Source organism: Cygnus atratus, chromosome 25 (genome assembly GCF_013377495.2).
Source record: "Cygnus atratus isolate AKBS03 ecotype Queensland, Australia chromosome 25, CAtr_DNAZoo_HiC_assembly, whole genome shotgun sequence".
Lineage (NCBI taxonomy): Eukaryota > Metazoa > Chordata > Aves > Anseriformes > Anatidae > Cygnus > Cygnus atratus.
In genome coordinates this window covers 2,425,338-2,449,239 of record NC_066386.1, presented here as the reverse complement: position 1 = coordinate 2,449,239, position 23,902 = coordinate 2,425,338, and the positions used below count along the sequence as shown (strand labels likewise).

The 23,902-nt window shown below is 44.9% G+C and overlaps 2 protein-coding genes across 4 annotated transcripts; both read right to left on the bottom strand.

Annotated features, from left to right (window-relative positions):
- DHX8 (DEAH-box helicase 8) lies at nucleotides 1–15,577 on the bottom strand. Of its 3 annotated transcripts, none has more exons than XM_035568368.2 (23): nucleotides 15,282–15,577; nucleotides 13,977–14,062; nucleotides 13,478–13,550; nucleotides 12,951–13,036; nucleotides 12,681–12,790; nucleotides 12,272–12,583; nucleotides 11,829–11,973; nucleotides 11,074–11,277; nucleotides 10,486–10,573; nucleotides 10,070–10,167; nucleotides 9,370–9,517; nucleotides 8,772–8,953; nucleotides 8,160–8,354; nucleotides 7,741–7,926; nucleotides 6,987–7,197; nucleotides 6,533–6,714; nucleotides 5,881–6,021; nucleotides 5,468–5,623; nucleotides 4,604–4,741; nucleotides 4,143–4,271; nucleotides 3,008–3,204; nucleotides 2,678–2,857; nucleotides 1–2,141 (listed from the first exon to the last, which is right to left on the bottom strand). In XM_035568368.2, the coding sequence occupies exons 1-23, from the start codon at nucleotides 15,391–15,393 to the stop codon at nucleotides 1,922–1,924; spliced, it is 3,579 nt and encodes a 1,192-aa protein (XP_035424261.1). In that variant the 5' UTR covers nucleotides 15,394–15,577; the 3' UTR covers nucleotides 1–1,921. The 3 variants fall into 3 exon arrangements, with proteins under 3 accessions (XP_035424261.1, XP_050571479.1, XP_050571480.1); XM_050715522.1 differs by having other exon boundaries at nucleotides 15,331–15,398; XM_050715523.1 differs by lacking the exons at nucleotides 11,074–11,277; nucleotides 11,829–11,973; nucleotides 12,272–12,583; ... (3 more) ...; nucleotides 13,977–14,062; nucleotides 15,282–15,577 and adding an exon at nucleotides 10,660–10,755.
- A 1,163-nt stretch (nucleotides 15,578–16,740) lies between these two features.
- Nucleotides 16,741–23,786, bottom strand: TMEM106A (transmembrane protein 106A). Its single transcript, XM_035568411.2, has 9 exons — nucleotides 23,714–23,786; nucleotides 21,686–21,921; nucleotides 21,223–21,286; nucleotides 20,675–20,834; nucleotides 20,039–20,179; nucleotides 19,500–19,543; nucleotides 18,813–18,866; nucleotides 17,953–18,122; nucleotides 16,741–17,796 (listed from the first exon to the last, which is right to left on the bottom strand). Exons 2-8 carry the CDS (start codon nucleotides 21,903–21,905, stop codon nucleotides 18,002–18,004), a joined length of 804 nt encoding a protein of 267 aa, XP_035424304.1. The 5' UTR covers nucleotides 21,906–21,921; nucleotides 23,714–23,786; the 3' UTR covers nucleotides 16,741–17,796; nucleotides 17,953–18,001.
- Nucleotides 23,787–23,902: the final 116 nt, after the last annotated feature.

Below are 23,902 nucleotides of genomic sequence, written 5' to 3'. Positions count from 1 at the left end.
TCTCCCAGCAAGGGGCTAAAACACCCATTCAGCTGATGCAAGTACTGCCAGAAGAAAGCATTATGCCTGTGGTTTTATGCTGGGATGACACAGTGTATTTTGAGGTTTTCAGAATCTTTTTCCCATTATACAAGATAAACCAACCAGAAAGAATCACATCAACAGTAATTAGCATGTTAAGCTTAAAAGCTTCAGAACGTAATAGGTGGATAAAACGTGTTTTAAAAAAGCTGCTCAGTTTTGGATGTGGGGTGTTCCCCGAGGAAGCAGCTGAGATCCACACAGAAAAGTTTCCGCAAATGAATTTAAAGATGTTATTGACAAACTAATTGTCAAAAACAAAGGAACTGCTGATGCATTTTGCCATACCACGAGCTGAGAAAGAGGCTACACAAGAAAAGCAAATACAAAATGAATTTGGAACAGAAATACCTCAAAATATGCTGTCCAACTGGGACTCTCACTATTTGCATTTTCTCTTTTACATGCTTCATTTGGTTTTTGAAAATTAAGTGCAAAGTTTCATAGAAACAGTAACAGAAGCAGCTACAGAGCTCTTAGAAGGAAAACATGCTTGGAAGAATGTTCCATAGGACAACTATATGTGCACAGTGGCATAATTAAAGAGTCTCCAACCCTACAAAGTTTCTAATTCTATTTAACTTTATAAAGATGTAACACCGAGGAAAAGCTCAGGGTATTTATACAACATAATAAAACGCTATATACAGCATCCCTGCCCACCTTTGTACATAGATACAGAATTCCAATATATCTACTTTTCAGTGAGAAACATTCTTCAAAGTAGAGTAGAAGACGACCTGCCAAGTTCATTCTACTCATTTCAACCATAACTTTAACAATGTCCCAGACTGGGGAAAAAAAAAAAGAAAAAAAAAAGATTTGGGTATCTCCAGCTATTGTGTCAAATAATTTTGATCTGTTTGCAACAGAAAAAAATAATTTATGCATAGCTTCAGCATCAGATAAAACACACTGATCGTCAAATCTGTTTTTCAAGAGGGAACTGTTACACCATGTTTTACAGACATTTCAGCTGTAAGAGAACATTCTATAAAAAAAAAAACAAAAACACAACAGTTGTGATGTCACCAAGCACTGTAAGTGGAAATAAAACACATGACACATTGTAGAGAAAGTCTAAACATCTGTTACCACTTATGTTCATAGACAGAGCCGTGCTGCAGAGTGGATGTGGTTAATTACCATTTGATATACTAGCCTTCAGCACACAGGAGATGGTGATGAAGGATAAGGCTTGCAGTCTGACCTGTGCCATTGTCCAAGTATAACAGACACTCTAGCCGGGTTTCAAGGGATCTTTCCTGTATTATTCCAAAGCCACAGATACTAAATATCTCACTGCAGATGGCTTGCGTAACAGACAAATAGTTACAGTGACCAGAAAAATGCATAAAATAGGAAAAAATGAGGATAAGCACCTCCCAGAAAACAGCCACTGTCCAAGAGCATAAATTGAAATAAATCCCTTTTAGCAGGGTAAAGAAACAAATTTTTATTTGGTCATTCAGAGCTGTTAGGTTGGTGAACCACTATTTCTTAATCACTGTCTTTTTGTTGTTGTTCTGCTCAGTGCCCAGATTTCCGAGTCTTAAGATTTTCTCTCTAAAAAAGGAGAATGACTAAAAAAGTGTTTCAAGAACCATTCCTGAAATGATGCAATACACTGAGGAGTCCCAGGACATTTGTCATGCAGCTGTAGAATCTGAGGGGCAACTGACATAAGCAAGCATCGCCCCCTTGTGCTTCTGCTCTGAAAATACTTCTCATTTTGTAGGTAAGCTTCAACTGCAAGAGTCCCAAAAGAAAGGACATTCGACACCGCGAAATGACAGCCCCACAAATATAAAACCAGTAACAGTCTGGGGGGGAACTAGGCTCATCGCCGTCTGAATGCACGTGATATCCTCCAAGCGTTGGGCTCCTCATAGCGATTGTAGAGGGGTTCAAGCCGCTGCTGCTTTTTCTGTTTGCTCAGTTTGGTTGGATCAGAAACCTTGAAGAATGCTGGTGCAAATTCCACCAGCCAGCGTGGATCAATAGTTGTCACTTCACGCATGTACTCCTTGGTGGTCAGCACTAGCTCATGATACACCACCCTGTGAAAAGAGAGCAACTTGGGATATTAATATTTCCAAACAAGAAGAGGCATGGCAAGGGCTGCAGTATCTAAGCTCCCCCTTCTATCTCTGATTCTTCCCTCATTCAGCGTAAGACTCCTTATGAGCTCTAATGCAGGCTATAAAAGAACTATCCAGAAGAGTCGTCATCTTTTTCCTCTCCTACCTCACACCTACTCTTCAGCATAAAGCTGCTCTCCTCTGTTTAAAACAATTCATTCTCTCTCTCAACATTCAACATTTCAACACTGAAACTCAATTCCACAAGACAGGAACACAATCATAAGGCTTCAGTCCCAGCCTTGGTTTTAAAAGTGAGTCTCACATCTGCACAGGCACAGATTTTAGCAGTAGAAAGAGCCAAAAGCAGACTTGAAACTTTCCTCACTCTGCTCATTGCTGAGAAGTCAGCAGCCTATACTTCAGTCTGTATTCTACAGATAGTGCACACCATCGGCTTTTCAGTTATCAAGTCTGAACTGAAACAGAAAATTACGTAACAAGCCCTCCCTTACCATTCCGGCTGTCTGTTGAAGAGAGCACTGGATGGGTGGATATAGACCACCTGTTGATCAATGAGTGTCCGATAACCCTCCTGGGGATCCTTCTTTGCAGCATTTCGGAAGAAGCCGCTGCAGATGGCCTTCTGGACTCGAACCGTTGCCTTGCCACAGGACACCACATCCAGCTTGTGTCTGCCAGAGAAGAGTTAGGGAGAAAAAAAAAAATTGAGTTCTCCATATTCAGGTAGAGCTACTAACATCAGACTAACAAATTTTGTTTAGCTACTATGGTGTAAGAATACTAAGAAAACAGTCAGTACTCATCCTTTCGGATGTGCTCACCTGTCCATAATGCCCAACATCTGCTTGCGGATGTCCTGTGCCCTGCGTAAGGACCGGGCTTGGATAAAATTTTCATAGCACCAGGGATTTGAAAACTTATTGTTCTTCCAGGAATTGTAGACAGCCAGCAGAGTGAGGTGGTCTCCTTCTGTCTGATGGAACTTGGCTTTCTTTTGATCAGCAAGTGCTTGTTTATCCTAACACATAAAGTATGCATCCATCAGACACCAACGTCTTAGAGGCAATCCTTGTGCAACATGAAGGACACTGACGCCTCATCACCCATGCCATGCTATTTTAAGGCAACCAAGAAACAGATGATATAAAATGGGGAAGACACAAAATTGAGTGGTGAATTACTAAGGATTACTGGGGAGCATCTAAGTGTCACTGGGACAGCTCTCAATAAGCCAAACCTACGCTTGTATGACAGGAAAGCCTAGAACTGCCCTTGCTGAAGACAGACTTGCTGTAGGCTCCCCTGAAGACTCTCACAGGTGACAAGGACCTGATCAGGAAAGATGAATTCTTCCCCCCCCCCCCCCATTTTATTCAATTTCTGCCCCTCATTTTGAAAGAGCACTTCAAAGGAAACTAATCACTTATACTGTAGGCAATGCAAGCGTGAATCAAACTAGGCAGTTTTATTGCTTTTGAAGCAACCTCAATGACTAACCATCAAAGGTACTGAAGCAGTAGCTTTGACCCCTCCATCCCTCCTCGCTTGTCCAATCCGCTCATAAAATGTTAATCAGACACTGCAATTACATAGTCTGTTAATTTCAATTTTGGTCTAAGTTGCAGCAGGCCATCATAATGAAGAAATAATGGTTTCAAGAAGAGTCTGCTGTGAAAGAATACTACCACAGCACAATCTGCTGCTTGTTGACTTAAAAGTAAGAAAGAAGAAAGAGAATGCCAGACTTCTAACTTTCACCTTCCCATCTGCAAAGAAACTACCAACATCCACAGCTACAACGTGTTTATCTGAAAGGTACATCAGATATGTAATGTATGAACCAACGGTCTAACCAAGCTACAGGTTTATTTGGGTAAATATGCTCACTCCTTAAGACCTGAGGCAGGCAACAGAAATCACACACAAACTGTAACAATTCTTGGCTGCACTCCTTACCTTTGGCCTGTAGAACACATTCTGTACAGACAGCATGGAGACTATTGTCAGCATTTCCTCGCTGCATCCCAGATGTACGGACATGATCAACATCTTGCACAACATGGGCTCCAAGGGGAATTCTGCCATCTGCAAGAAAGCTGTTTCAGGGTACCCTGCAAAGTCTCAGAAAAATCGCGAGTTCCCTCTGCAAGAGAGGAAAGCCCTTTCTTCCGTGCTTGCTTATCAAAACTGTGTGCTTCACCCAGAATAACTTTATTCTACATGAAACAAATTACATACACTCACAAGGATATCCCAATACTTACAAGGGATTATTTTAGACATTTTACAAATAAGTTTGTTTTTATTAGAGAAGTAATACCTGCTCTTTAAAAAGCAGAAGATACGTAACTACTCCCCTGTCATCCTCTAAACACTTGCAACCCAGCCAGCACTATGAAGCATTCTATTTAGCATACCCTGCGCCCAAGTCGAGTGAGAAGTCCTTCATCATCCAGAGCTCCCAGAGTGTACAGCTGCTCCATGGCAGTTATGAGAGTTTCCATTGGGGGAGCATCCATAAAGTCAAAAGAGAGCAAATCATTGATGCCCATGGCCTGAACGGAGGAAAGGGAGAACAACCAAGTTACAACACTGAGGAGAAAGAAGACACTGAACTCAACACTTCAGATAACCTGCATTGGCCCGTGGCTTTCACCTATCATTCAGTTTTCTGGTTTGTTTCTTCGGTACTGTTCCATACCCCTTCCAAGCAAAATAATTCCATCTAGGCAACATATAGGTTCAATGATGGTTTTGAGGACTTCCTGCCTTTTAAATAAGTGTGACATGACAGCCTCAAAGGACATTAAGTATGTCTCCAGCTTTCCCCTTTCCCAGAAGAGGGGAAAGAGAGCAACTTCCCCAACTTCTGTGTATTGAGTTAAGGTCTGGTTTGTGGGCAGTCAGAAGGATGATATACGCTTAGAAGATGTGTATCTTTGGGGATCAAAACCCACTCTAAAACAATGTATTTGATCTGTTCATGTTTAACATAAACATACCTTACACGGGAAATGCATACTGCTGATAGGTTTCCTGTATTTCAAGTCCCTTGCAACTAACTGTTCTGCGCAGCTAAGACTTGTAATTTAGGTGGATATCCAACACTAAAACCCTCAACAGAAAAATGCAGGAGCAAGCTCAGTGCCTAAGAACTGCATGTGATGCAGTCTCCCTTTCAAAATACCTCTGTTCACTAGAAGGATCTGAGGCTTATAAAGACAAATTTATTGAAAGGCTTATGATCAGGCTGGCTTTCCAAAAGTCAGAGAAATGCCCACCTTCAGGGAGAGTACTGTACTGGCCAAATTTGTTCTCTGGATTTCAGGCACATTGGTGGTTAGCATTTCATCTCGATAGGCACGCTCTGTATATAGCCTATAGCATTTTCCTGGCCCTGTTCTCCCAGCTCTTCCTGCTCGCTGCTTTGCTTGAGCCTAAAGATAAAGAAAAGCGTCTCAGTGAACAGGTGTAAACAAGTACAGTTGAAAACCAGTCAAATCAAATGATTAATTATTCACGATTTTATTTGTATTAATAGAAAAATAGATTTCCAATCCAACCAAGGAAAGTACGTGTTCCTTCATATGGCCTCAAGGAATCTCAACTGCCTTACTTTGTTTCCATTTGCTTGGACATCATCAAGATACATGCTAGGAGCAGGAAAAAAAAGCGTCAAATACAGAATGCTTACCTGTGAAATTGGTGTAACAACCAGCTGGTCGATTCCAGTCTTGGAGTTGTAAACTTTCTGCTTCACAAAGCCAGGATCGACCACATAATATATTCCATCAATAGTAAGCGATGTCTCAGCAATGTTGGTGGCAATGACAACCTGCAAGCAACAGTGATTCAGTAACCAGTGCTGTGTTTGGCTGGCAAGCCAACCAGGCTGCTCAACTTGAATAATCCATCCTACGTGATATAATCAGTTTGCTGTAGATGCAACTCCAATCATGTAACATTAAAAGGAGAAATGTACTCAGGAACTGAGGAACAGCGAAAAGTTATCTACAGTCAAGAATGGACAGGTGTTAAACATCTACCTTTGTTCTAGATTTGGACAGTATGAGAAGAGAGCATAATAAAATTTGCAATTAAAAGCAGGCGAAAGATCATTGTAAGTTTGTACACAGACTGCAAAGATTTCAGGGAAAATTTCTGCCTATCATTCAAACACAGTCCATATGTATAGAGGACACTTCCTCAGACTGTATCTCTAGGTATTCATTAGCTGTCTTTTTCTTCAGAACTACCCCACTTTGTCTGAAGTGGTAACTAACAGAATGAGAAGTACTAAGAAAAAAAAATCAGCACAAGATGAAGCCACACTTAGCTGAAGTTACCTTTCTGCTTCCTGGTGGGGCTGGGTCAAAGATCCTGGTTTGCATTTCACTTGGTAAGGCTGAATATACTGGCAGGATAATTAACTCTGGAACATCAGGTCCAAGAGATTTCATCCTCTCATAAAGGATCTCACAGGCAGTGTCAATCTCTTCCTGACCAGTTAGAAACACCAAAATGTCACCTACACAGAAGTAAAACACACACAGAATCAATTCTGCTCAGTACAGCTCCTGCATAACCAGCCCTCACCTTTTCCATTTAAAACAGAGATCCCCACTTTCGCTAGCACCTGGGCAACAACTTCTAGCCAGCAGCAAGTGCCAAAAGCGCTATTTTACTCCTGCTTCTGACACACGATCAGTGACTCAAGAAGACCTCACTCTTAGGTATTAGAGTCCCTGAATTACCAATCACCCTAGATTCACCATCCCTGATTCACTATTCTCCACTCACCTGGTGGCTCTGTTAAGTGGATCTGCATTACTGTAATCAGACTAGCATCCAAATAATCTGTCTCTGGCTCTTTTGTGTACAGGATTTCTACTGGGTATGTTCTGCCAGGAATTGTGAAGATTGGAGCTTCGTAGAAATATTGAGAGAATTTCACAGCATCCAGTGTTGCTGACGTCACTATCAACTTCATATCCTGCCGTTTCTGCACCGTCTATAGCAGGAAATAAAGTTCTCTGGTCATTTACTGTCTTTGGGACTATTAATATATAGCATTTGACTTCAGTCAAAGCAATACTTCACATTACAAAAAGAATTATGACCAGCTACATCAGGCATTTTGACAGATTCCAAAACCTCTACAAGTACAACAGGTAGCTCATTCCAGCATCCATCATTTCAAACAATCAACCATTAAGGTCACATTTCAAACCTTTCTCGGCAGCACCTATCAAAGAAAGCCTTTGTCAGAGAAGGAAGAGCAAAGCAAGAACACTCCTCTGCTCATCCATCATTATGAGCATTCTGGAGTGCCAAAGCTCATTGTTTCTGTGAATTTTGCTTGATTTATCTTCACACAGAGGCTCATTTTATGAAAATCTGTACTACAAATCCTTAGGAATATTCGCTTTGTTCCTGAAGAGACTCTTAGAAAACATGAATGAACTTGACTCGTGTGACCTTGCCTCTCCTGAGGGGCAACCCATACAAAGCATACAGAGGACACCAAAGCAATAAAAATCAAATGCTATATTACCTTCTTCAGGAGCCCAAAGAGCACATCTGTATGAATTGTCCTCTCATGGGCTTCATCCAGCATGATAATGGCATACTGGGTCAGATCAGGATCTATCAAGCACTCCCTCAGTAACATACCATCTGTCATGTATTTGATGACAGTTTCAGGGCTAGTGCAGTCTTCAAATCGAATGGTGTAGCCAACCTAGAAAGAAGAGTTGAATAGAAAACAACGTTCTCTTTTCACATCACAACTGAATCTACAGAATTAAGTTTAGCACCATTAATTCCCAGTTTGATTATTCTGACAGATCATTTTTACAGCCTACCTGGGAACAGACGTGTGGACATGAACAAATAAACTAGCTCCAGCACTGATTTTTCCTGCTTTTCTCCATGCTTATTCTAGCACATTCTTCTACATGGACAACAACTCACCTCTTGTCCCAAACAGCAACCGAACTCCTCTGACACCCTCTTTGCAACAGACATCGCAGCCACTCTGCGAGGCTGAGTACATCCGATCTTTCCTCTTGACGTATATCCCGCCTCAGCCAGGTATTGGGTAATCTGGGTTGTCTTCCCAGACCCCGTCTCTCCAATAACAATCAGGATCTGGTTGTCATGCACAGCCTACAAAAGGTCATAACAGATACACTTATTAAAATTAAGTGTAAAAAAAATGAGAACAAACAAGAATCAACACAGTATAGTTCAGACTAGACAGAATACCTACTGCTCTTCCTCCAGCTGACCCATACCAAAATTGATACAAGCGTTCCGACTGACCAAGCCAGCAAACCGCTCAATCACTTAGCTGACTCACTCCTTTGCCCACGTGATCCCAGTTTCAATTTTGATTTACATTAATAAATACCTGGAGCTTTACTAAAATATACAAACACACACGTAGTCCTTTAAAATAATTATTCTAAGCTACAGTTCCACACTTAAAATTATCAAGTGGCTATTCATCTGTTAACAGGCTGAAACAGTATTTATATTAAATTACTGCTTGTTCAAACAAACATGACATTTCAAGAGTCTTACTTGTATCAGCTGCTCCTTCAGTCTGAAGATTGGGAGACTCTCTCTCTGCTCAATGATAGAAAGCTGTGTCTTCTTACCATAAGAGGCTTTGTTACCACCAAATGCATGTTTCTTCCACTCTGGGATATCATTGGGCATCATCCCAATACCTCGCATGTTTGCAGCTATTTGTCTTCCATCCACTAGAAAAGAAACAATTTCATCGTCACATTAGGTTCGTGCAGCACAGATCCCAGCGATCCTGCTCCTAACACTCCATTATCCTTGCCTTTTACACTTTCCTTGTGCATTTAAGTTTATATATTTTGTAAGTTCCTACACATACGTTACCTCTATTACACTAATTTCCGTGTAAAAAAAAACTGCTTTGCCATCTGTCTTGCTTTTTGGTAATGTATCTTGATGGATACCAGGATATACCTGCATGTTCCCTGACACTTCTATTTCGCATCAGCAAAGACAACTTTCTTCTTTGTCTCACTTTTTGAAGTGAGGAAGAAAAACACATTACCATGAGCTAGGCATTATGGTATTTCTCCTGAGTTGCTCAATTACCACAAAAAATGCACAGTTCATATTTAGATGTGTTCAGGCATACCATCAGGGAGAGGATCCACCCAGTGTGTGTTGAGACCCATGGGAATAGAATCCATCTCTGCTTCTCTTTGTGCTTGTTTAAGTTCTCGTCTTTCTTTAGCTAAAGCACTCTGCATCATTGCAGCCTGGGACAAGGAACCATCCGGATTCTGAAAAACAAGAAAAAAAAGTTAAGATCTCAAGTACTCCCAACGTTTCAGATTAAATTATCTTTCTGTCACCACTGTCCTTTTGAAGTCTCTGCTGAAAAAGCTTTGAGAGATTTGTTAATATTTTATGTATTTGAATTCTAGAATATTTCCACTGGCCCAATCTCATGAACCTCAATTAGTCATGGCTAATACAGAGCTTCCTTACCCTGTCCAGTCAAAAGGATAATGGACACTACCAACAAAAACCAATTATTTCTCTACCACCTCGTACTTCCAAAAGGTAAGAATAAGCAGAACAGAAAAGGTGTGTTCTAACACGTTAAATGGTTGCCGCTGCAGGCATATGCACATTTTGGTTCTATTGCTCTATTTCACTGTCACCAGCTAAGTAAGAACACGACTTTGTAAGTAAAGAAAGGATCTTGGAGTTCAGTGATAACATTTTTCAGGGCTCTAAGAAAATGTCTAAGTGGAAAACTGGTTATTAAATTCCCAAACATTTATTTGATTAAATCAAGTATACTGTCTTTAGTCTTGGACATCTCTTACCTTTACTATTTTGATGGGACTCATATCCATGCTTTGTTTAGTATGACCTCGAAGGAATGGTGGCTCTTCTTCAACTAACTCAATCTCAAGATCCTCATCTAAAATCCAGAAGTGACAACTTTAATAGAAAGTTAGGCACCTTCTTTCAGCTACACAATAACAGTACCTCTTCAAATAGTGCTTCCTGTGTATTCTCAATTATCACATAATTAGCCAGTGTTAAAAATGAAAACAACATATAAAAATAACGCAGATATTTGACGCATATCCAAAGGTCACTAACAATAAGGCTGGAGCAATCCCAGTTCCAAATATTTAAGAAATTGTGACTTGTTTCACATCCACTCTCTTTCTGAACCAAAACATGTCCAGAAACAGAAAGCATTTACAACCATAAGACTACTCGGAAATACTACCTTCTTCATCATCAACTTTAGGAAGAATCCCAGTCTCCTCATCAAAGTCAGGAAACTCTTCCTTAGAAAGCACATTAGCTGCAATCATCTGAGAACAGAATAAATAAAACATGAATTTATACCAAAGAATGAACACAGCTTACGCCCGTGATGTCTCAGTTCTAACGATGTTACCAGACTTGTATATCAGGAACAAAGGAACGTTCTGATTTCGAGAGAAAGGAACGGCCCTGCATTCTGGCACACATCTCCCCAAGTCATCTAGTCTCTGAACAAATAGTCTTTTTGTTATTCTAAATACCATCAGCATGAGATAGTTGGCTTACAGGACTGCACTGATAACCAAGTATCACCAGACAGGGATGCCTCAACTCGCTGTGATCTCTGGAGACAACTTGGTCCAGCCTCCTGGTCAAAGCAGAGCTAACTTCAGAGTCAGAACTAAGCTAAAAGTCCCAGTTCACAAGAAGGCAGCAGTTTAGATAAGGACTAAGTTAAAGAAACAAGCAAGGAGCTGTATTCTAGTCCACAAAACTCCCTAACAATTTTACTGAGTGGCACCCTATTTCCCCTCAATACAAAACACACCTGTTTTATTTCCCATTTCTCTGGGTCTGAAATTCGGGTGAGGCGTTTCCGTTCCAGGGTATCATCCTCCACCTCCGGGGCATTCACCAGGGACAGGTGGCTGGGTCTGTCTGGGTTTCTCATAGAAGTTTCTTCATTGGTTTCTCCAACCAGGTTCCTCCTCCGGTTTGGATTCAAGTCTTCCCCAGTATCTTGATCAACATCCTACATCAGATCGATTAATCAATCAGCTCTACCTAAGTTTCACTTTTCGTTCTCTATTAACACCAACAATTCCTCTAACACAAACGAAAACACAGAGTGTGTTTCTCAGAGAGAATACTACCAATGACAGCCAATACATGAAAAAAATGTTATTTTGCGTGGTTTTTTTTCTAGTATTACAAGGCGAGTACGTCCCAAAGCCTGGGACACTCTGCCTTGGCAACTGCAGTGATTTCGTTCAAAATGAAATGCTTCTCTCCTACGGAAAAAGGAAGCCAAGCATAGCAACTGCCTGAGGTTTGACCTGTCACTTCGCTAAGTGACAAGTCACAAAATCCTGTTAGTACTATTACACCGGAAACACGCAAAAAGAACCTAAGGAAAATGAGTAAAAAGTAATAGATCACTTAGAACTGTAACTCAGATTTTTAACTCTGACTTGAACGGTTACATATTAGTTTTCAGTAATATAAGATAATCAGTGTATAATCTTAAAATAAAATTAGAATAGAGATTACGTGATGCCAAGTACCACAGAACACAATCTATACCTTCATGCTCAGGCTGGTTTTGGACCCAGTAAAGGATAACACTTTGACTTTTACTCTTTGTCCTTTGCTCACAACATCGGCAACATTGGCAACCCGTCCTTCTCTTCGAAGCTCTGAGATGTGGACCAAGCCCTCCCAACGCTTCCTGTAGATGAAACAGAGGAACGTATGACATTGAACATTATTACTCATGCAGTCCTTTAGATCATTCAAAGTCTAGATTAAAGTATTTTGTTGTCAACTAATTGTGTACATTCATAAACTGTTTTTTTTTTTTCCTAAGGAGAACATTACCGGCTGTCAGACTTATTTTGCTGAAACAGATCTTCATTCTGGCCTCAAAACTCAGCAGACTTTATTATAGCATCATCTTTTTAAGACACTAGCGGAAAACAGAACACCGATGGAGTAGTACCGGATTTGCTGTGAACATCACAACATACCTTAGTCCTTCCAGCTGCACAAAGCATCCAAACTGCATTATACTCGTGACTTTCCCATTATAAATGTCTCCGATGGAAGGCTCCTCAGGCGGTGGACGGTCTACGTGCTTGTCCCTCCATCTCTCATTGCCCTTCTCGAGATACTTCTCTCGATCCCTACGGTCCCTACTAGGGCTCCGACTCCTGCTCCGTGAGCGGTATCTGGATTTTCCCCTGTTCCTATCCCGAGTCCTAGAACGAGACCTAGAGCGAGATCTGTGCCTTCGTCTCCTGTCCCTGCTACGGCTTCGGCTCCTCCTCTTCTTCTTTGTCCTAACGAACCAACATTACATATTTGCACGTAAGAACAGAGCAAGCAGGCAATATTAACTGCCAATATCCATCCCTCAAAGATATTCTAGAACCATACCGGTGGTCACTGTTCCTTTGTTTGCCTTGCCTGTCTGCGCTAGGCATTAGAGCTTCAAGTTCTTTAAGCGCATCAGCTGCCACTTTCACATCATCCTCATCCAGCATATTCTGCAAGAACAGAGAATCATTCTGTACGAAGGCTGATAAAAAGTCTGTCGCAGAGAATTAATCTACAGAACGGACAATCTCACGCGTTTCTATTCAGAAAGAATGCAAGTTAAAAAAAAAAAAGATGAGACACGAAAGAAAAATGGAATTATGGTCTTACCCTGATGTTGGGATTGTCTGGCCTGCAAAGAGCCGGAAACAACTCCTTCAGCCTTTCCTTTTCTGATTTGGGTTTGACAACGGCCTCTGATTTTGAGGTTAACAAAACAAACAAGCAAAAAAAAATTAGAAGGTCCAAAATGATCTATCACCAGCTTTTCTATAATCAGTTTAACTTTCATCTGAATGCAAAGTTAGATACAGATTTTACAGAGATTCTCTTCAAAGATGATGGTATTTTCCTACAAATACAGTTACGCATGAATCTGTGAAATACTAAACAGTCTGAGCAGTGTGCTCAGTATGTTTTTTTGTATCTGAACAGCTTTGCTAACCCACCACTACTAACAGAGTCTTCCACATGCAACAGAAGCACATGAAGCTTTTGCCTCATAAGATTAGAATATGTACTACATCGAGCTCACGCAATATGGCTAAAAAATACGAAAGACTAGGAATTATGTTGGTTTTTGTAGGTGTAGAAAAGAAAAAACAGCTAAGTGATGAAAGAGACAAGATTACACACACCTTTACTTGTAGATGGTTTTGATGGAGGCCGCATTGTCTGTATGAGACGGAGCAAATTACTAATAAGGGAATCCTGCAAAATTTAACACAATAGTTTAAGAAGTGTCTGCGTTACTTTTGGTCATTCTTACAAAGCACAAAACAGGGGTAAACAGGGCCAAAAAGGCTCAACTCTTAAGATGTTCATTTTAAAAGAGAAAAGCGTTGCTAGACTTTACTTACACCCAAAAATGATATAACATGAATCTGAAAGTGATCAAGATAAATCAATATAAGTGATTGTTCTACTTATTCTTTAGGTTACTTATTTAAGCCAACTACAGTAGCTTCTGAGAAGCTCATTAACCCCGCATCTAAGTACCACAAAATGCTTTAAGCTAACTTTTAACTCCGTGAAAACTTGTTTCTTCCATATTTTATATGCTAAACAAGACAGTAAACAGTTCAAGTCCTCAACAGGAGGCTTCACAAAGACTACGAGTTTCCAGATCTCACTTACTGTGAACTCAGCACCATTCTTCAGAAGAACAGCTTTAAACGCGTCAAACGAAGTGTTTTTCTCAGCAAGGCTTATGACAAACTCGGCTGCAGAGAAGAAGCAGAAAGTAAATCAGAGCACAGGATTGGAAGGCGGCGTAAGAGTACAAACAGCAGGGCAAAAATTGTTCTGTGGCACCTGGAATATTGTATCCGGTTCTGGGCCCCTCAGTTCAAGAAGGACAGGGAACTGCTTGAGAGAGCGCAGCACAGAGCCACGGGAATGATTAAGGGAGCGGAGCGTCTCCAGTACAAGGAAAAGCTGAGGGAGCTGGGGCTCTTTAGCCTGGAGGAGACTGAGGGGTGACTTCATTAATATTTACAAATACGTAAAGGATGAGTGTCAGGAGGACGGAGCCAGGCTCTTCTCGGTGACACTCTATCCTGGTTTCAGCTAGGACAGAGTTAATTTTCCTCCGAGTAGCTGGTAGGGTGCTACGTTTTAGATTAGGATGAGAAGAGCGTTGGTAACATGCTGATGTTTTAATTGTTACAGAGCAGTGCTTACACCAAGCCAAGGGCTTTCCAGCTTCTCGCTCTGTCCTGCCAGCGGGCAGGCTGGGGGCGCAGCAGGAGCTGGGAGGGGACAGACCCAGGACAGCTGACCCAAACTGGCCAAAGGGGTATTCCATACCATCTGACGTCATGCTGAACAATATATAGGGGTGGCTAGCTGGGGTGGGGGGGCCGGCTGCTCGGGGATAGGCTGGGCATGGGTCAGCAGGTAGTGAGCAATTGCATTGTGCATCACTTGTTTTGTACACATTATTAGCAGCAGTACTATTATCGTTATTATTATTTATTTCCTGTCTTAATAAACTGACTCTATCTCAACCCACAGGCTTCATTTTCCTGTTTCTCTCCCCCATCCCACAGAGGCAGGGGGGAGGGTGAGCCACCGGCTGTGTGGTGCTGAGCTGCCGGCCGGGTTGAACCACAACACACCCAATGATAGGACAAGGGGCAGCGGGTGCAGGCTGGACAGAGGAGGTTCCGCTTAAATGAGAGACAAAGCTTTTTGCCGGTGAGGGTGGCAGAGCCCTGGAACAGGCCGCTCGGGGGGGTTGTGGGGTCTCCTTCTCTGGAGACATCCAAAACCCGCCTGCGGGACCTGACCCAGGCGTTCCTGCTCCGGCAGGGGGCCTGGACCAGGCGCTCTCTCAGGCCCCTTCCAGCCCCTGACGCTGGAGTTCCCGGACATTTGTTTACATGGCGGCGCCAGGCCCGGCCGCGGCGCCCTTCCCGCAGCCGCCTCGGCCCCGCTCACCCAAGTCCTTGTCGTTGATGCCCAGGTGGTTGTCCAGCTCCGTGCACACCTTGGAGACCAGCGACAGGTACTCGAGCTTGGCGAGCTCCTCCAGCGCCGCCAGGTCCGCCATTGCTGCCCCCTCACCGCCGCCGCCACCACTTCCGCATCCGGGCCGCGCCGGAAGCCGCGAGGCGGCGCCGCGTTGGGCGTGCCCACACTGACCATAGAGAGAGAGGCGGGCGTGCTAGAACGCCTCGCGCCCACACTGACCATAGAGACAGGGTCCTCCGCGCTGCGCTCCCGCGGCTGACCACACCCCCACGGCCAACCTAAGCCCCGCCCACCCTCCGTTGAGCCGCGGGCGTGGGGAGGTGGGGGGGGGAACCAATCAGCGCAGCCGAATGAGCGAGCGGGGCTCGTGACGCGTCTGTTGCTAGGCGCTCCCCGCCGCCGCCATGTCGGCCTTCCACTGGGAGGCGCGGCGCAGGCAGGCGGCGCTGGAGCGGCGGCGGGCGGCGGTGCTGCGGGTGCGGACGGGGCCGGGGGGGGGAGGGGGGGGGGGGACGCGGAGAGCGGCCCCGGGACCGCGCTCACCGCCCCCTCCCCGCCTCCAGGCCATGGCGAGCCTCGAGGGGGACCCCAAGCACGGCCCCGGGACCGCCGTGACCCAGGGCCCGCCGCCCGGTGAGGGGAACGGGGGCCGGGGAAGGGAGGGGGAGAGGAGCGGGGGGCTCCGGCTCACGGCTGCTCCGGTCCTGCCGCAGAGCCTCGGCCCTCCCGCTGCTGCTGCCCGTGTCACCAAGCCGCCGGCACCAGCGCCAGGCTGCCCAACCGCTTCACGGTAAGGCCCCGGGGCACGCAGCGGAGTCCCGCGGAACGGACGTTAAGGCTCGGAGCGAAGCTGGCGGTTTTATTGTTACAACTCCTTCTGGGCTAAGCTTTGGGTTTTGTTGTGGTAACTTCTGGTTTGGTTACAGCAGGGCTCGCGGCTTAGAGCGGTAAGGAGGCGGTTGGTGAGTCCTTTGTGGAAGCTCAGCGGGGGTAACACGAAGTTAGCCCTGAGCTCCTTCACACCCAGAGGAAACAAAAGTGGTTTTTCACGTAGTGCTGCGATACAGAAGGGCTAATAACACTGTTGTTTCACTTTTAGGCTCTGCAGTACTTGCAGCAATGGTAAGACACGACGAGCCTGCAGGCCAGAAGTTAACAGCCAGGATCTCCATCAGAAGTGGACAAGCTTCGTGAATCCAGCACTGCAAGTGTACAACACGAAGGGGCAGTTTCACCAACTTCAGCAGTAAAAAGCTAATGCCTAAGTAAAACATCACATCTCAAAGGGATCCTGATTCACGCTGGTTCTATCATGTCCTGTCTGTCCTTCTCTCCTTAGAGCACTTTCCCGCAGCCAAAGTCCTGTTTCTTGCCCGCAGAAGTGCTGTTTCCAGCAGCACCAGACTCCAGGATTACTGGCTGATTACTCCAGGATTACTTAGCTGCTCGAGGGAGGAAGTTGACTGGTTACCAGTTCAGTGTGATGAGACAGTGAGGAGCAACACTGCAACAGCTCTGTAAGAGTTAGGTGTTTGGGAAGCATGTTTTGAAGAAAGGAGCAGAGGTTTTCTTCTGACTGGGCTTGACACCCTGCTCTGCCCTCCACTGGGCAGAGAAAGCGCTCAGCAGTGGAGTTAAAATTTTAGTCCCGCAATTCCCAGGCTATTATTTGATCAGGCAGCACCTAAACTAGAACCCAAGGTATACATTTAACTCATCCATGACGTAGGGAATACTAGTGTCAGCACACAGAAGGCTGCCAGGGCTGTTCTTGTAAAAGGCTGTTGGGTTGTCTTGCAGCTTTACACAAACTAAAACACAAAAAAAGGTCTGTTTCCTGACATTTAAGCAAACTATGCTTTTCTCACTCATGCTTGCTCATGTTCAGAGCATCAAATGGCAAAGCATATAGGAAAGCAATTCAACAAACAGCAGGTACCAGCTAACACATACCACTGGCTGGAAAACAGCAAGTCTTTCACATTTTCTCCTCACTGAAACAGATCCCATTACAGAACACCTAGTGGATGATCTTATTTTAAAATATCTATTTATATATAAAAAGACAAATCAAGACATTGCATTCTTGCCTCCTACACCAGAGAGCTCCAACAGCAGGTATCAGAGTCACTCTCACATGGTGTTTTGGCATGATATGCAGTATGCAGTAGGTTGTGATTTTTTTAAGAGCAAAAAAACCAAAAAACGAAGAGAGACAGACATCAGTCCTGTTTCTTGGTCTCATGGAACAGGTTGTGCAAGTGTCAGACACTAGTGATATAGATGTGATCCAGCCAGGTCTCACCCCAGTCCCTTTGCAAGTTATGAACTATTAAATTCAGGACATAAGTATAAAATTGTGCAAGGAAGAAACAGGTAGAGTTAGACTAATAGGACACCACCTCTGATGGAGCAGTGAAACATTGCAGAGTGTGACACCCCATGCTCTGGCCACTCAGCTGAAGTCAGCCACGATAAGGATCTGAAAGAAAAAAAGCTGCAGTCGAGGGGCAGTACAGTCCCAGTACGTTACCATCTTCACAAGGGAGATGGTAACCTTGCCCAGCAAACACCAAGCCTCCTGGCTTAAGGCATGGATTGAGAAGAAGCCCCGCAAGTTCGTCTCCCTACAACTTGCCTTTGTGACGGAATACCCAGCACCCAAAAGCTCTGCCAGCCTGGCCCTGTCACGGTGGGCGGCGGTACAGCGGGTGAGGTAACGTAGCGTTCCCCCGGCAGTCCACGTACTGGTAGTCTTCAAAAGCCACCTGCTCCGAGTGACACAGGTACGTGCAGGTCAGGGTACCCCTGCAAGGCAAAAGCAGGGCAGAGCTGCGCTTGTGATTGTCCCAGATAAGACTTCTCGTAATGCAAAGGTCCTGCGGTGAGCTTCCACTGCTGTCCTCTTTTGTCCCAATGACGCAGCCCCAGAACACAGCAGTTGAGATAGCCTCAGCTCAATTTCACGCGGTGGAGTGGGAAAGCATCTTTCAGACTGCATTCGTTTAAAGAGCTGCCTCAGGCACCAGAACACACAGAAGAGCCTGCTTTCTCCTGTCCTGCTCTCAGCACCTGCTGCTGGAACATTTGGAGTCGGACACCCGGACAGAATCCAGGCTGATCCCCAACAGCACCAGGAAGGCGGGCATAATCAAACTAGTCATCACTTCCAGCTCTGGGCCAAAGAGCTACCTCACAGCTACAATCAGTATTATGGAAAGAAGTCTGCCAGGCCTGCTTGTCGTAGAACAGAAGCTCAAGCTGTCACTGTTGCTTACATTAAGCCTGAATCCCAGGGACTTCTCACAGCAGCAATGGCTTTGGAGAATTATCTCCCCCCACACCCCAGCACACCTATCTAGGTAACAGCATATTTGCACTGAAGGTAGTTCTGGTCTTAAAGAGCACTGACAGGCTGACCTTCTTTTGAAGGGTGTCCAAGAAAAAAATGCAGTTCACATGCATGTTAGTTACAGCTCTGAACCAGGCAACACTTACTGTATATGCAGCAGAACATTGTGAACTCTGACTTTTGTCCAGGTGCAAATGTTACTGCAAGAGAAAAGAGAATTAATTTCACAGGAGCTGCCTGCACCATGCGTCTCTCCTGTCCTCAGTTATTCCACTGTTTCTCTGCTTCTCTAAAAACATCTCTGCACATTATTCTAACAGCTACTCAGGCAAAATTCTTCAAGCACAGCTCTTTCTACACCAGTAAAAGATGTTTTTGCCAGTATAACACAACTGCAGATTTAGTAAGCATAGGCCTTCTAAATATGGCCTTAATGCACAGCCTGCCTGCACAGAAGCTTTGGTTACCATGAACTCTGCATAATTTGCTGGTTACTTGCAGAGAACTGTAGTTTGCATAAGGTACATTTAGCTTCTCACAAATGAGAGATTAGAAGTTTACAATCTAGACATTGAACCGACATCATCGCTTCCTCATCAGAACATATGGAAAACAACATTGTTGAGCCAACACTAAGCAGAGAATAGAAAACAAGTTTAAAATGAATGTGCCAAACTTTTATCCGGATCGACTCCATGCAGTAAACTGAAAAGAACGTACTCACTTTACTTCACTGTGCAGACAGGACCAGCACAGGAAATCTAGTCATGAAAAGCCTACAAGCAGTAGGGTTACTTAGTAATCAAAGGAAGAAGTCTTTACGAATTACTCACTAAGTGTTGTCATCCGATATAATACTGGCCACCATATAATAGATCTGAAAAGAGCAAGAAACAAGAACTAGAGTTACATTTGCATACAACTGAAAAAAAACCTGAAAATAGCCAGAGTTGGACTGTCATTAGGTGTCTTAAACTGCATTTCAAGGCCTAGTTCAATGCAATTATTCTTAACAGTATGTAAAAAAAAATGAATCAGAAATTCAGACCAAAAAGACCTTAAAAAGGCCGTCTAGGCCATACGCGTGACCTTCACGGTAAGGATGGATCAGCTGCGCTCAGTGTTCCCTCCAGTGTCTTGTCTAACAAGACAGATATGCCTTGCCAGAAGTTGGTATGGCTTCAAACCCAGCAACAGGTAAATTCTTAGATCACACCTTCTGGAAGTGGGATGTAGGAAGCTACATGTCGGAGGGACTTTGAGCATTTGGGAGGTATACGACAAAGGAGTGGGTTAAGTATGCAAAAAGCACCTCCCTGTCTAGGGCATCCAGATTAGTTTAGAAGGAAATGCAAGAAACACCAGAGCTTACCTGGCCGCTCTGCAAAGGGCTGATGTTCAGCAGGGTTTTCACAGTGGTCTTCCCTACTACCAGGGACTGGTGCAAAACCTCTATGTCTATTTGCACAGCAGTGACCAGGTAGAAGTTGTTATTACTTATGTTCAGCACATTCTGAGGAGAGAAAGACGACAAAAAACACCCTGTAGCAGGGCCATACACTATTGTTGCAAAGTAGCTTCAAATGTATTCCTGTTACGGTCTTACAGCAGCAGCGCAGGACCACACGGTCCCTTCTCAAGACACCAGAAATACACTCAGCCTGGCCACAAAGGTGTATATGCTGCAGTGTCTCCCATGATAGCCGAAGGGGTACAGCCAAAAAGCTCAAGGATGCAAAAGAAAAAGGATTCCCAGAATTAATCACAGTGCTGCTTCTATGCAGCCCACTTTGGCCACTTTTTGTGACCTGCTCGCATGCAGCCACACCTCTGATGCTGAAACATACTCCTGATGTTGCTTCCAAGCAGCCTGAGATTAAACTGAGATGGCAGGAATGACAAGACTGACATCGGCCAGCCGTCGGTTAGCCAGCCTACATGGAGTGGCACACGAGATAAGCAGGGAGCCCTTCAAATCTGTTTGATTGAGAGCCGAGTGAGCACTTACTGTCATGTTGAGGTATATACTGGTGGTATTGACATCAAAACCAATGGAGGAGGCATTCAGCCCTGCAGGCAGCACAGTAATGGAGCGAGGAAACAGGAAGAAGATACTGAGAGATGTCATCAGCAGGCAGATTGTCACAGCAAGACATACGTAGAGTTTCCTGCAAAATACCACCAAGGCCACAGTCACTCATGGTTTGTCACCCTTGTCACAAGCACCTGCAGCCCTGCTCCAGCTGAAAGCCAGGCAACAAGAGGAATACCAGAAAACAGAACGATTTGCCAGCTCCCAAACCACAGCAGAAGCAGGATAGAGTCCCACACAGTGGCATGCTGAATTAGAGCAGAAATTACTGGAGATCCCCAACAACCGGGCATTTCCTCCCACACAGAAGGCTGTCCAACACCTATTACCGAAGACATTGTGAACACTAAACTTACTGCAAGTCAGAGCACAAACAGCAAAACCCCCAGAAGACTGATGCTTCCCTCTGCACACAGAACAAACATTCAAAACATGAGAAAAAGGATTCATTTGGTAGGACTTACGTTCGTCTGGGCTTCAGCCTCTGGTCACCATATGGAATCAGTGCCACCAGCTGCTCCTCTTGCTCTGAAAGAGGCAGCAGCAGATCAGAGACCACACAAGTGAATAAAGCAAACTGCATTGCAGCTTAACATCTGTCCATGCTTACAGGTCCAATTTAGAAGGCAAGCGTGATGTAATTAAGAGTTAAGTTTGGGTATTCCCAGCTTGGAATCTGAAACAACTCCTCGGGTGCTCCTTAACAGGCTTCAAATAATTATCTAAAAGCAGCACCATCTGCTTTCCCACCCCATTCTCCCCCAGTAGGGGCACCCATGGAAGTCACTGGTGAACCAGAGATACCATGCTCCTACTGGACTGGATACAATAAAGACAAAATGGTTCAGCCGAGGTCTTTTGGCAAAGAGACACATACCTACCTCAGAAGTCTCTAAAAACACAGAGGCAGCATGCAGAATTACATACCCCTGGGGATCCTTCCTGTTCCCTGACACGTTGGGCAATTGACGCAGCTTCGACGTAAGATGCCTGCACCGGGCATGCAGGGTGTAGCAGAATCTCCTCCGTTGATGCTTGCATAATTGGAGATTTCATCTTCAGCATCCAGTTGCCCAGGTAAGATCAGCTTCCCTTCACTCTGCTTTTGGTCAGATGTTTTCCAGAACTGTGAAAGTTTTCCACCCATGGCTGAAGGAAGAATTCTGTGTCCAACACAAAAAAACGCATTAAGAATATTGTCTGGGTAAATCGATCTACAAGAGCAACTCTGTTAGTGTTTATAGTAGGAGATCATGAGTATCATGCCATTTACAACATTTGGTAAGTTTCCTAAAGCACAGCTCTGAAGTTGCTTTAAAAGATGAGTTACTCTATCTTTTAAATATTCAATCTTCTAGACACTCTAGTTGCAGGAAAAAGTCTGAGGAAGCCACTTATAGACATGCCAGATTCTTCATCTCATGGTATTTGGTAAAAAGAGTGGAATGCTGGCTCAAAGCACCTGAACATTTTAAGATAACAACATAGCTCAGAAGTAGAACTCTCAAGTTCTTGCCTAGTCTTTACTCACCTGTGTCCAACAGGGAACTCACCTGAACACTGAGGCCTTGGTAGTCCTAATCTAGCCTGAGTAAAATCAAATAGTACTCAAACAATGTAAAAACATAAACTATCTTTAGATTCTGCACCTTTATGTTATCTTTAAAAGTTAAAGTGGCAGCTGAACTCATTTTCCCAGGCTTCCGATAATTAAATTCTCTATCAGCTCCTAGTAATAAGCCTCTCAACAGCATTAACGATACCAAGCAGAGAAAAAGATGCATCTTCATCACAAAAGGCATCACTTGAACCCAGTTTTCTACTGGTGACGGTCTTCGCTGCAGGCAGTCTGGTTTCAGTGACTCAGAGGTAGGATGCTTAGCTTTGATAGCAGCAGCCTCTACATTTGCTCAGATGATAGAGAGGCTTTGAGTGAATAACCCCGCAGGTTCTATTACAAAACATACCAGGGAGGAAATATCACCACCTGCCAGTGGAGAACCACCACCAGCGTCAAAGTGCATAGAATCACAGGGGGTTTATCGCTCAGCCCAGAAACCAGAGCATATCTGAGAGCTGATTCTATTAAGAGCTGATTCCAGGGGCAGCTGTTCCTTTCATAGCTGACAAAGGAAGAATCAGCATCTCATTTAACCAGGAGCAGGAGCAGGACACGGCTGCAGCCCAGCAGAGCCACAGAGAAACCTTCCGCAGCCTTGTACCCCCTCAACTTGAGGAGGTTCTGCAAGACAGGTAACTCTGTGTGCTGCAAGGGGGTGGGGAACACTAAGTAAAAGAGAAGGATGAGGACGCCTGAAGGATTTGGGCTTCCCTAGCACGGAAAGAAAAAGGGCCCTGTTACCAGTGTAACGCAGTCCCTATCTCAGCAGTCTCTTGAACGACCCAGGAAGCAAAAGCAAAGCTGCAGCTTCTCTGAACTCTCAGTTAATGTTTACCAGCTTTTCAAGAACAAGCAGTGAGGAGGAGCGACAGATTCTTCACAGAGCTGGGACAAACAACCATGGAAGCTGGGAAGAGACTCACTTGTGTGATTCAGAGAGACCAAGTGCAAGCTGCAGCAGGTGGAGAAGTTCACCTCTGTCAGGTACTGCCCCCCCAGGCAGTCCTTCAGGTCTGCTCTAACCCACACACCCTGCCCCACACACCAGTACCCCCAGGGACGGTCCTGAGGTCTGTCAGGGGAAGTGGAAGGTAACCAACTGAGGCAAGCTTTGAGAAGGACCAGGCCCCCTCACCTTGAACCACCACAGGGGCACGACGAGCTCGTGCAGGCCCGACTGCCCCTGCCATGGCCAGCCCCAGCCCCACTGTTCCGAGTGAGCTTCTCTGGGCCCGGCCCCACACTCCCCCAGCAGCCCCAAGCCCCCAAGTCCTGCCAGGGGCCACCACTGGGGGCTGGAGCTGCCTGGGGTCCCCTCCAGCCACCCCGCTTACCGGTCGCCCACCACGGGTGGCTGCTGAGCCCAGAGAAGCGGAACTGAAAGCACCGCGGGGCAGGCTGCGTTCCTCCCCGGAAGGGAAGCGGGGGCGGCCGCCCAGCTGGGGCCCTGGTGCTGCCACGGGGGAGTGAGCAGCTGGGACAGAGGGGAACGACCCTGTATGGCCACAGCCGAGACCCAGAGC

Excerpts from the sequence above, each read along its gene's own strand:
- DHX8 (XM_035568368.2), bottom strand. The coding sequence starts at position 15,393 with ATGGCGGACCTGGCGGCGCTGGAGGAGCTCGCCAAGCTCGAGTACCTG. Across the intron at positions 12,584-12,680 it reads CAAAGGAACAGTGACCACCG|GACAAAGAAGAAGAGGAGGA; the intron begins GTATGGTTCTAG and ends TTGGTTCGTTAG. Across the intron at positions 2,858-3,007 it reads ATGTTGGGCATTATGGACAG|ACACAAGCTGGATGTGGTGT; the intron begins GTGAGCACATCC and ends CTTCTCTGGCAG.
- TMEM106A (XM_035568411.2), bottom strand. The coding sequence starts at position 21,905 with ATGGGTGGAAAACTTTCACAGTTCTGGAAAACATCTGACCAAAAGCAG. Across the intron at positions 21,287-21,685 it reads AACAGGAAGGATCCCCAGGG|AGCAAGAGGAGCAGCTGGTG; the intron begins GTATGTAATTCT and ends TGCCTCTTTCAG. Across the intron at positions 19,544-20,038 it reads GCCCTTTGCAGAGCGGCCAG|ATCTATTATATGGTGGCCAG; the intron begins GTAAGCTCTGGT and ends TGCTCTTTTCAG.